This window comes from Barbus barbus (genome assembly GCF_936440315.1).
Source record: "Barbus barbus genome assembly, chromosome: 46".
NCBI lineage: Eukaryota > Metazoa > Chordata > Actinopteri > Cypriniformes > Cyprinidae > Barbus > Barbus barbus.
Genome location: NC_136724.1, coordinates 23,846,220 through 23,859,320, shown reverse-complemented (window position 1 = coordinate 23,859,320; position 13,101 = coordinate 23,846,220). Strand labels below are relative to the sequence as shown.

Genomic DNA, 13,101 nt, shown 5'->3' with positions numbered 1-13,101 from the left:
TGATTGTTATATGCATTATATACGGTGGCCGAGAAAGCTCAACGCGCTGCAACTTCAGAAAACACATGCAAATAGACAAAACACCAGCAAATCAAGAAAACATCATCATTTTGACAACACATGCGCTGCAAATGCTCACAACACATGCAAATTGAGAAACGCTGCAAATGCTCACAACACATGCAAATTGAGAAATGCTGCAAATGCTCACAACACATGCAAATTGAGAAACGCTGCAAAACCTCACAACACATGCAAATTAAGAAACGCTGCAAATCCTCACAACACATGCAAATTGAGAAACGCTGCAAATGCTCACAACACATGCAAATTGAGAAACGCTGCAAATGCTCACAACACATGCAAATTAAGAAACGCTGCAAATGCTCACAACACATGCAAATTGAGAAACGCTGCAAATGCTCACAACACATGCAAATTGAGAAACGCTGCAAATGCTCACAACACATGCAAATTAAGAAACGCTGCAAATGCTCACAACACATGCAAATCGAGAAACGCTGCAAATGCTCACAACACATGCAAATTGAGAAACGCTGCAAATGCTCACAACACATGCAAATTAAGAAACGCTGCAAATCCTCACAACACATGCAAATTGAGAAACGCTGCAAATCCTCACAACACATGCAAATTGAGAAACGCTGCAAATCCTCACAACACATGCAAATTGAGAAACGCTGCAAATCCTCACAACACATGCAAATTGAGAAACGCTGCAAATCCTCACAACACATGCAAATTGAGAAACGCTGCAAATCCTCACAACACATGCAAATTGAGAAACGCTGCAAATCCTCACAACACATGCAAATTGAGAAACGCTGCAAATCCTCACATGCAAATTAAGAAACGCTGCAAATGCTCACAACACATGCAAATTGAGAAACGCTGCAAATGCTCACAACACATGCAAATTAAGAAACGCTGCAAATCCTCACAACACATGCAAATGTCCTTTCTTTCATTAGCCTACTAAAAGGGCCTGAATAAATTTTAAAATATTATTCTTACTGACATTTTTATTTTGACCTGGTTTTAACAATTAATGAAGCATTGCAAATTTATTTTCATTAACCTTGAAATTATATTTAGTTGAGGATAAGTTAGCCATCTTACATAATAACATTAATCGTGTAATTTGTCATTATTAATCTAATAATATCCAAAAGACAAAGAAATTATGCAATCAGGGTGTTAAAATAAACAACAACAACAAAAAAACACTCACCTTTCAGTTCACCAACAACTCAACCAATAGCCACGGCACAATAAGCAAATCCCAGCTGGTCCGTCACTTTTTTTGGGTCCCCTTGAAACATTTCCATTGTGGTACATGCAGCACGTTTTTGTGAGCATTTGCAGCGTTTCTTAATTTGCATGTGTTGTGAGGATTTGCAGCGTTTCTCAATTTGCATGTGTTGTGAGCATTTGCAGCGTTTCTTAATTTGCATGTGTTGTGAGCATTTGCAGCGTTTCTTAATTTGCATGTGTTGTGAGCATTTGCAGCGTTTCTTAATTTGCATGTGTTGTGAGGATTTGCAGCGTTTCTCAATTTGCATGTGTTGTGAGCATTTGCAGCGCATGTGTTGTCAAAATGATGAAGATGTTTTCTTGATTTGCTGGTGTTTTGTCTATTTGCATGTGTTTTCTGAAGTTGCAGCGCGTTGAGCTTTCTCGGCCACCGTAATTATATCATTCTTTAATGCATTAATGAAATTTGAAAGCCTTCAGAGGAATCGTTCATCCTGATAAAAGAAGAGCTCACTCAATAAACCCAGCAGGTCAGTACTTTTGAACTTATATTCTGATATATTCACCAAAACTATGACATGCATCCTCTATGGGTCAATGATCAGTCTAGATATTATTATTATTATCTGTATGTCTCTCATTTTCAGAAGCAGTAAACAGTGTCTGCATTTGCATGTCAATATTTCAGCAATAAGCATGAGGTGTTTCTCTGTTGATCACACGTGACACTTTATTATAATGTAGAATAAATAATGTTCAATTATAGTTTTATTTACTCTTTTTTCTATTGCACCAACTATGCACAAAATAAAACATTTTAAACTTTTTTTTTAGCACTTGATTAGTGTACAGTGTGGCCTTTGGGCTTATATGATGAATAATCAGTTCCTTAAATAAGTGTTTTTTTTATGCATCATATAAGATAACCTTGGGGGGGGGGGTGATGGCAAATATAACCTGATTATTTGTTATATTTGTAAAATAAACTGCTTTCAGAAACATTCAGTCAACAGCTTAATGGACTAGTATCCAAAACATTCATGACAATGAGTTCCAGCTGCTTTCCTGAGATATTACTGTATTACAGTTATTAAAATCACTGCTGAAAATAAAAATTAAATTACAATAATTAAATATTTCTATGGAAATGTGCTTGGATTGTGATTAAAATAATACCACAATGCAAAAACTCTAAAGGAAAATGTTTCTTAAACAGGCTTAATTTCCAATACTGTATATATTTTTTCTTTGGTTTTGGGGTGAAATATACTGTAGACATTTATTGTAAGATGCACAGCTGAAGATATAGTTTCTTAATATCCTATAAAGCATGAGTGTTTATGTGTATCACTTAAAATAAAGCATCTTTTCTGTGTAATCCTACATGTCGGCACTTTCTAATAGCAGTAAATAGTTTCAGTGACATGCTTCTAATGTCTTCTCGTATAATTCAGCAGCTGTTAGTTCTGCCCGAACGATGCCCTGAGAACACGCTCACGGATCAATGCATCTCTGAGGCACAAGTTACACTTATGAGATGGTTTTCGGTGTAAATGTTACAACCTCATCATCCTTTGGTTCCATATTTAAGATCACAGGTGGTGTTTGAATGTCGTAGATCCCCGAATCATCCTTCTGGACCTCTGTCGTGATCACCACGCCGTCTTCAGACCGACCTTCACGAGGGAGTAATATGAGACGTGAGCGGAGGAGAGAGAATATGAAGATAAAGCTCATTCACTCTCTTTTTAAAGGAATTTTGATGCTTACTCAAAGCAGACACATCTTCACTGCTGCAGATGCCTCCATCATCATCATCCACTATTAAAAAGGAAGCAGATAAATCAGAGTGGTGTGGATTATTGTGATGTTTTTATCAGCTGTTTGGACTCTCATTCTGACGGCACCCATTCACTGCAGAGCATCCATTGCTGAGACACTGATGCAGACACACATTTATACAAACCTGATGAAGAAACAAACTCATCCTGATCTTGGATAACCTGAAGGTGAGTGAATTTCCAGCAAATTTAAATTTTTAGGTGAACAATTCCTTTAAAGATAATCACAATTTCGCTAACATATCTTCTTCTGATATCTTTATGACTTGATGTGTAATGATTATTTGACCCACCAGGTGATTTCTCACACGTTGCTGAAGCTTCAGTCGTGTCCTGAATGAATCCATCACGAGCGTCTGCTGTCACGTCACGCTCCGTCTCGTTTGAGGAGTTATCTAATAATAACTGGAATGAGACTCATAAAATTAAACTCTAAATATTCTGAACATTATGATTTATAAACTCATCCAGGTCACATTTCACCCCAAAATGGGTGAATATAAATGATGAAGCTGTGAGGGTCCTAAAACTTACTTAATCTTTATGTAAAATATCTTTTTTAAACAGTTTCTCTTTCTTTTTTATAGTGAAATGTGACCTGGTTGTGTCCCTGTGAGCTTGATTTGTCTGTACCTCAGAACAGTGTTTATCCTCTTGGGTTTCAGATGCTGCAGATGAGTTCTGGTGCTGATGAGACGCGAGCGAAAGCATGGGGATACGATGCAGATACCCAAACCCAACGCCACATCCCAGACTGACAACACACACAGACACACACGAGAATACAACACAGCGCAGTTATTATAGGGAAGTAAAACCACTAAATAAATCAAATTATTGCATTTTATTACTTGAAATAAAAAAAAAGTTAAATAAAAATATTTTAGCTAGTTTCCATCACTTCCCATTTAATTTAACATGATGTACTAAAATAACAAAAACTTAAATAAAAATGAATAAAAAGTAGATGGATGGATGGATGGATATGGATGGATGGATATATGGATGGATATGGATGGATGGATGGATATGGATGGATGGATGGATGGACGGATGGATATGGACGGATGGATATGGATGTATGGATGGATGGATATGGATGGATGGATGGATATATGGATGGATGGATATGGATGGATGGATATATGGATGGATGGATGGATGGATATATGGATGGATGGATGGATGGATATATGGATGGATGGATATGGATGGATGGATGGATATGGATGGATGGATGGATATATGGATGGATGGATATGGATGGATGGATGGATGGATGGATGGATATGGATGGATGGATGGATATTAATGGATGGATGGATGGATGGATATATGGATGGATATGGATGGATGGATATATGGATGGATGGATGATATATGGATGGATATGGATGGATGGATGGATGGATGGATGGATGGATATATGGATGGATATGGATGGATGGATGGATGGATGGATATATGGATGGATGGATGGATATGGATGGATGGATATGGATGGATGGATATGGATGGATGGATGGATGGATATGGATGGATAGATGGATGGATATGGATGGATGGATATATGGATGGATGGATGGATGGATATATGGATGGATGGATGGATATGGATGGATGGATGGATATATGGATGGATGGATGGATGGATGGATGGATATATGGATGGATGGATGGATGGATGGATGGATATGGATGGATGGATGGATATATGGATGGATGGATGGATGGATATATGGATGGATGGATGGATATGGATGGATGGATGGATATGGATGGATGGATGGATGGATGGATGGATGGATATATGGATGGATATATGGATGGATATATGGATGGATGGATGGATGGATATATGGATGGATGGATGGATGGATGGATGGATGGATATATGGATGGATGGATGGATATGGATGGATGGATATGGATGGATGGATGGATGGATATATGGATGGATGGATGGATGGATGGATGGATGGATGGATATATGGATGGATGGATGGATATGGATGGATGGATGGATGGATGGATATATGGATGGATATGGATGGATGGATGGATGGATGGATATATGGATGGATATGGATGGATATGGATGGATGGATGGATATATGGATGGATGGATGGATGGATATGGATGGATGGATATGGATGGATGGATGGATATGGATGGATAGATGGATGGATATGGATGGATGGATATATGGATGGATGGATGGATGGATGGATATATGGATGGATGGATGGATGGATATATGGATGGATGAATGGATGGATATATGGATGGATGGATGGATATGGATGGATGGATGGATATGGATGGATGGATGGATGGATATGGATGGATGGATGGATGGATGGATGGATGGATGGATATAGTAACACTGGACAGATTCATTCACTCCAAAACAGGATTATTATCTTCAACTAAAACTGTAACTATAAACAATACTTGAAATTAAATAAATGCTAATTGAATAACAAAATAAATAATAAATAAAACTTAAATGTTTTTCATTTATCACTTTCCATGGCAACATCTCATTTTCATTTGGTTTAAGTTGAAAAACTAAAATAACAGACTAAGGAAATTAAAACTAATAAAATTATAAAAATTAATAATACTATATAGACTTTTTATGAGACAAAAACACTTGAAAAAATTAAAACAGAAAATATAGAAATAAAATTAATAAGTATAGGACTATATAAATTATACTAAACACTGGTGAGATGCATTCAAAACAAAATTATCATGAACTAAAACTAAAACCAAAACCATAAAACACTTTCTAGTTACTTGAAATAAAATTCACTTCAGCTATAAATAAATGTATTTAATAATAAACAATAACAATACATTTTAAAATAAATACAAAACTGCACAACAACAAAATATAAGAGGAAACTGAAAATATAAAAACACTTAAAACATTAATTAAATCTATAATAGTATCTCAATGATACTAAATAAGACTGAAATAGAGTCTACCATGATTATGGCATGATGTGCAAGTTTCAAAGTACAATGAGCAGCATCAGTAAACTGCATCTGAATGTATTCTGAATGTGTTGACCGCTGTACCTTCCCTCTCCGCCCCAGGCTCCGTTCGGAGTGATGAGCACTTCCCTGCAGCGGTCGCTCTGTGTGTTATACACCAGCAGCTTCAGAGCTTTGCCCTCCGACGCCTCGATCAGCGAGAAGAAGTCCTCCCACTGTGAGAATCCACAGAGAGTGTGATTTCATATCAGAGAAAACATCTGCTGCTTGAAAGACTGATGAACACATCTTACCTCCTGCAGCACCTGGTCTGCGCCAACAATGTAGTCAGAATACGGCTTCAGTCCAGCCAGTTCAGCCGGAGAATTCACTTCCACGTCCTGACACAAACATATCAATACATAACATAAAAAAGACAACATACAGCGGGGTCCAAATGTTTCATTTTAATTTAAAGAGAAAGTTTATTTTTTCTTCTTATGGTTTATTATGGTTCTCTTCTTATGGTTTTTACTTCATTGTTGTATGTCTGTATTTATGTAGCACCGTGGTCCTGCGAGACACGACATTTCGTTCCACTGTATGTCCCCACATGTAGCAGAATGACAATAAAGCTCGACTTCACTTGACTTTAAATCCATCTCTATTTATTTATTTTTGAAAACAAGACTTATCTTAAGTAATTTTGCTTCTCAAGTAAATCAATATTGATTTATAAATTAAATGTTGCAGTGTTCTTTCCAAAAGTCTTAGAAAATATTAATTAATTTAAATCAGGAAATGCTAAGATATTGATATTTTAAACAGAAATTAGTTAATAAGATTAATAAGAAATTCTTCAGCACTATTTTGTAGGTTATTGGTCATTTTAATTTAAAATTTTAATATTTCATGTAGCTCCAGAGATGCTGTCATTACATACAAGTATTTTTTTTGTTTTTGTTTACAATAAATGCACATTTTCATTTAAATTATGCTGGTAATATCTTTTTTTTTTTTTTATTATATATTATTTTATTTTAATTGATGTATTATTATTATTATTATTATTATTAAATGTAATAATAATAATATATTATTATATAAAATATTATATTATATTAATTACATATTTTATATGTGGTTTTCTAATTCAATAATAATAATAATAATATATATATATATATATATTTTTTTTTTTTTTTTTTTTTTTTTTTTTTTTTTTAGGGGGTCTGAGAGTTTTGGACCCCACTGTATAACATGGAAAAAAAATGGATGGCCCAAAATTTTTTTTAAAAAATAATAATAACAATAATAATAATGATATTTATAATTATTTGAAATCAAACAGCGCAGCTCACCAGCACATGCCAGACGTTGTGATTGGCCCCTTGGAAAGTGCAGAAGCGAACGCTGGCCCCTAATAAGCCCTGACCGCCCCACATGTTGCTGGGAACGACCTCCAGCTCTCTGATCTTCATCACTTTACTGCTGTAAACCTCCAGCTTCACCGGCTTCTCCACGTTTGCCTTCAGGAGGTCCTTCAGCAGGCTGCTCTCCTTATTCTGAGAGCAAACACAAACATCAGCATCAGAACATACATACTGTGTTTTAGTGTAACGTGTTTGAGATCTCACCAGTCTGGTGTGTCCAATAGACAAAATAAAATCAAAGAAGGGCTCCAGGCCGGCTCTCTCTGCTGGAGAATTTTCCTGAATCTGGGAATAAAAGTGAAAAAAGTGATTCTTAAGCTTAGGAATGCAGTGGCCAATCAGAGGCGTTCAGATTAGTCATCGCTGAATTTTGTTTAGACTGAAACTCGCGAATTCCCTCATCATAAGCAACAAAAGTGCAGATGTACGTACGATAAAAGCAAAGAGATTCATTTATCATACAGATTATAAGAGGAGCTATGAGTGCTTAAACACTAACTAGACTGACTGTGCTCATTTACAGTGTGTTCCTTCACTGCATGATTCAGTCTAATAAAATGCTGACAAAATTCAAGATGTGGGGGCAGAAAATGTATACATTTATATCATTTCATATAGATAATCAATATCACACGAAGAGTGACTTTTTTCCGCAAAATATAACAAATGTGATATTGATTTTAGCCTATACAACAGTTCAATAAGAAGTTAATATTAATAGACTTACGTTTTAGACACCATATCACCTGTTTTTGCTCTATTTCGCCACAGCACTGTTTAGCTTCTCTGAGCAACATGATGGTGTTTTGCTCCTGAATCGCATTGATTCTTTCATTAACAGTGACTTGCTGCCACCAACTAGCGGCTTTAATTTCACCTTTTCATTTTTTCAAAATAATTTCAAATATCAGTATTCAACGTTTTAGGATTATAATCTCAAAACATTATTTATGCATTTGTAACTGCAGGTTAAATGCATTCATGTCCTGCATTAAACAGTGTGTAAATAAATACATCTAAATCTCTCTTCAGATGCAGCGTCTGTTTCCTCTACATTGCAAATATTAATTTTGTTGATAATGATTTTATTTGTTCGGCAACAGCCCAAATGTCTCATTATTCTAATAGACTATTGATCAAATATAAGAATTTGACACAGAGTCAGCTGTCCACGGCAGACCTGCAGCGCGAGACTCAGGAAAAGATTGTCGTTATCGATAAAATCACAGAAAATATTGAGATATCATATTTTGTCTATATCACACACCCCTAGGCTAGATATTTAATTCTTTTTTCTTAGTGATTGTTTGGTAGGCTACACATAATTCACTGATCATCAATAAGATTTTATCTTAGAATTAGGTTTTCTCAACAATAACGAGGACAAGACAAAACATTTTAATCATATTTATACGTAAGGTTTTATTTATTTATTTCATTTTTTTAAATAAATATTTAAATATTTAATAAATATCCAAGAGCTGACACAATTCGAACACACAAATCAAAAACAATAATTAAAAAAACAACATACATATATATATATATATATATACATATACATACACAAATATAGGAATTTCTGTCATCATTTCACTGCAGAAATGTCTTGTTTACCATTAAACATATAAACATATTACTAAATCAAGATATATTTACTCCAGAAGCAAAATTATGTAAGATAATTTTCCAAATTTAAGTGAGTTTAAGCTTAAAACAAGAACAAATATCCATCAATTGTTCAGAAAAAATAACCTTGTCTTGCCTTTTTGAATTAAGTTTATTCTTCTCGCCCAACTGGCAGATATTTTTGTGTGGTTTTAAGCAAAAACACATTTTTCAGAAAACAAGACAAGATAATATATGTGTTAACAAGACATAATATATCGATATTGTTTTGCTTCTCAGGTCAATTATCTTCATTTAAGAATGTTTAGATGTTTGTAATGGAAAACATGACAAAAATATTGAAGAAAAACATGTTTCACAGTGTTGGAAATGATCCAGAAAGATCTTGATGGTAATTTTCTTTAAAGAAAGACCTTTAAAGATTTTAAAACCCCTATTTTTTAAGAATATATTGAAGGAATATAGAAATCCTGTTCACATCCTGATGTGTTTTAGTAGGACACGCATCCAAAACCTGTATAAACCCCTGTCAGTCGCTGACTCATCAGCCTCGATGCCTAATTAAATGCAGTGATGACTAAATGAGTGTATTTTGCACTCACCCCATGCACATGATACCCAGCCTCTGCAGCAAACACGCTCTGAATCAAACCCATCCTGAGCAGCCGGTGTTCTGATGGGGGGCGGGGCTTACATGAATATTCATGAGTTTCCTGTTTCGCCTTAAAGCGCCACTGAAAATATTGACTGTTTCAGAATAAGAAATGCTTCAAAGGGCACATTGTGTCGTATTTATGTTTAATTATTACAGCTATTAATTTGTTGATGTGCCTGAGGATACACTCCAGTTTACTGAGCCAACAAACATTTGTGTTTATCTAATTTATTTTGACAATCTTTAAAACTGAGAGAGAGTTGAGAGAGTTTATTCAGCTGAAAGATCATCCTCATCTGTCTCTGCGTTCAACAGCAGCTCTCATTTCCGCACACAAACACTGTGAAACTATTGGTAACTCTGAACTACATTCACTGACGAATAAAGCATTGTTTCGGTGATAATCTGTGTCTTTCTTCATCAACATGAGGTCTAGAAGTTGTGAAGGAGCTGAAGCTGTCTGGATCCGAGCGTTGTATTACGCAGCCCTGCTTTACTGGATCCTGGCGCTGAACCTCAAAGCCAGAACATGCATTAAAAAGATGCTGAAACTCTCTGAAACATCACCAGAGGTTTGTGTTAAAGACCTTAAGTCTATAATGCCTACAGTATCATACTGATACATGCATTTCTAAAGTCTCTAAATGATCAACATGATTCAAGCATCATCTACTCCATGCTTTCTGTCGTCTGGTTGATCGTTTAGAGTGTTTTATCCAGTAAAAGCTCTTTTAGTGTAATTGTACAAGTGTCCAGCTTCAGCTGCTGCTTCTCGTGTCAAATCTTGACTGATTTTGATCAAGTAAACGTCAGAATAACTGCAGTCATATCTCCAGATGAACACTTACTGGACTGAAGCAGCTCAGCTTTACTTGATTCTCCATCAATCATTTTCTAGATAAATCAGTGCGTCTCAAATCTGATCATCAGGATCTTTTGAGGAGCGTTTGTTTCCAGAAGCTTTACTTTCTCTGTTCCTCAGCGGAGGAATGATCTTCATCTCACATCTTCTGAGGAGCGTTTATTTCTTCATCTCTCAATCAGCATTGCATTATATGTTTGGATCATCTACATCTCATCTTACTAAAACATATTATTGGAGATATAGAGTGACCACTGATATTCAGATCATTTATGTAAGTATTCTCACCGACTTTCATAACAAGCTATCAGAATTTAATCATATAATTACATGTTTTTGCTCTGTTCAGGTCTCTGAATAAAACTGAGCTGTTTTTCCTCCGTATTCTCACTATGTCAGACTATATAACCTGATGGATCAAATATGATACTCAATAAAAAAAACACACTTTTTTGTTGTTTGTTTGTTTGTTTAAAAGCTAAATAAACATTTATGAGACAAAATCAGGGCCCATGTTCCTAAAGATTGTAAGAATCCTTTTAGAAAGCTCCTAATTTAGCTTAAAAATGTCTAACTAGGAGTCTTAGTTTAAAAGTGATTCAGGACCAATCTGAGAGCAACTCTGAGCGAGGAAAACTGTTATCTTAGTGAGGAGGCCCCGTTGCTAGCTATGACACCAATCTCTTTTGAAGACTGTGATTGGTTGGTTGTCCAAGAAGGAAATAAAAGAGCGCTTTTAAGAGTTGGCTTTTGTCTTCTCCAGATGTTAACTGATGGACTGGAGTGGTGTGGATTATTGTGATGTTTTTATCAGACTCTCATTCTGACGGCACCCATTCACTGCAGAGCATCCATTGCTGAGACACTGATGCAGAGACACATTTCTACAAACCTGATGAAGAAACAAACTCATCCTAATCTTGGAGGACTTTCAATTTTTTCAATTTTATTTAAATTATTAAATTTTTGCAGTTTTTTCATTTTTGGGTGAACTTTTCCTTTAAGTTAGTGCTGCTTTCTTAGACTAAGATGGATTTAATGCAATCGCTTAACAACATTTTTTGTGACTTTTCTATGTGCAAACAAATAAAAATGCTCTTGTCAGTTGCGGAACAGAGGAAGTTGTTAGCAGTGATCTGTTGTGATTGGGCTCATGAGTTTCATCTCAGACACAACCTGGAAAAGGCCAAACGGCACTACACTCTCGCTTTAAATCACAGCCCGGACAACGAGGAGCTAAATACAAATATGATATGTTGCTTTGGCAATTAACTGAAATAAAATAAGATTAAGTTTTTAGGGTTTTGTGTGTTTTATTTCAAGTCATTTTTTATGGTTTTAGCTTTAGTTAACTTTAATAACCCTAACACAAACACTATTTATTGCACTTAAATATTTATTTTCTGTTTCATAGACAACTTTCATACCATGGCCAAGTTTCTGCACATTCTGCGGAGGATGGGGAAACTCGATGACGTTTTTATAGCGTGTGAAAAGTTCAGTCCACTGTTGGTCAGAGCAGCGGGTTATAATTACTGCAAGGGTCTCTACTTCTGCTCAGTGTCCGTCAGACAATATCATCATTTGTATTATAACAGGTGTAATTGTACGTTTTTGAAAAGAATAAGGATGATGGAGAAGTTTGTTTCTTGTGAATTTTAACTAATTAATTACCTGGTTAATCTAACAGAAACATTATATTTCACCTCAAAATGAAAATATAAAAAATTATTAATTTGATTTTTAAATATCAAAATAAAACTTGAAGAGTAATTATAATATAACTTTTTATAGTAATTATTATTTTTTGTCAAAAAAATTTATACAAAATCTTAATGGTCCTAAAAGTGGTTCCAATTGATTTTATTAAAAAATTTGGTCATTAAATTATATTATGAGTATATAATTTTTATAAAAAATTTTTTAGAAAGAGAGGTAAAATATGACATACATTTCTTTGTTTTTGTGAGATTTATAACTATTTTTCTTTCTTTTTTTTATTGGAGGAGAAAATCTAATTAGTTAGTAAATTATTTGGTAAACGTAAAGTAATTTCTAGTGGTATTCTGGGCTCATTAATAGAGGGCAATTTATTATTATTTTTTAAATGTATCCTGAAAGTTTTCTAACATGTGCTCTATGAGATAGTAAGAGGTTTGTATGCACTTCTTGACCTCAGGCATTCGTGTCAGGTGACTGAAGCTCTGACGCACCTGAACAAAGCCAGAGGAGACATGGACTGGGAGAACCAGCGGTGGATCTGCCTGAACCCTGACAGAGACATCTTCGGAGGAGAGGCTTTAGATAAAGGACAAAGGGACATGAGGTGAGAACAACTTACACAAAATCTGTGTTCAAATAATAAAATGATTTCATGCAGTTTGTCTGTGATTGTTTCTCCAGCAGTGAGTCCGAGAATGAGA

General features: G+C 35.2%; 1 protein-coding gene across 1 annotated transcript; it reads right to left on the bottom strand.

Moving 5' to 3' along the window:
• Window positions 1-2,011: 2,011 nt before the first annotated feature.
• On the bottom strand, window positions 2,012-9,830 carry LOC306864888 (Golgi reassembly-stacking protein 1-like). Its single transcript, XM_079409170.1, has 9 exons — window positions 9,764-9,830; window positions 7,737-7,817; window positions 7,461-7,664; window positions 6,414-6,500; window positions 6,205-6,335; window positions 3,750-3,870; window positions 3,410-3,521; window positions 3,046-3,096; window positions 2,012-2,951 (listed from the first exon to the last, which is right to left on the bottom strand). The coding sequence occupies exons 1-9, from the start codon at window positions 9,815-9,817 to the stop codon at window positions 2,806-2,808; spliced, it is 987 nt and encodes a 328-aa protein (XP_079265296.1). The 5' UTR covers window positions 9,818-9,830; the 3' UTR covers window positions 2,012-2,805.
• Between the last annotated feature and the right edge of the window lie 3,271 nt (window positions 9,831-13,101).

Bases quoted from the DNA above. Each gene is read 5' to 3' on its own strand.
- LOC306864888 (XM_079409170.1), bottom strand. From the start codon at position 9,817: ATGGGTTTGATTCAGAGCGTGTTTGCTGCAGAGGCTGGGTATCATGTG. The intron at 6,501-7,460 runs GTGAGCTGCGCT...TGTTTGTGTCAG, and splicing joins ACAACGTCTGGCATGTGCTG to GACGTGGAAGTGAATTCTCC. The intron at 3,522-3,749 runs GTACAGACAAAT...GTCTCATTCCAG, and splicing joins AGGATAAACACTGTTCTGAG to TTATTATTAGATAACTCCTC.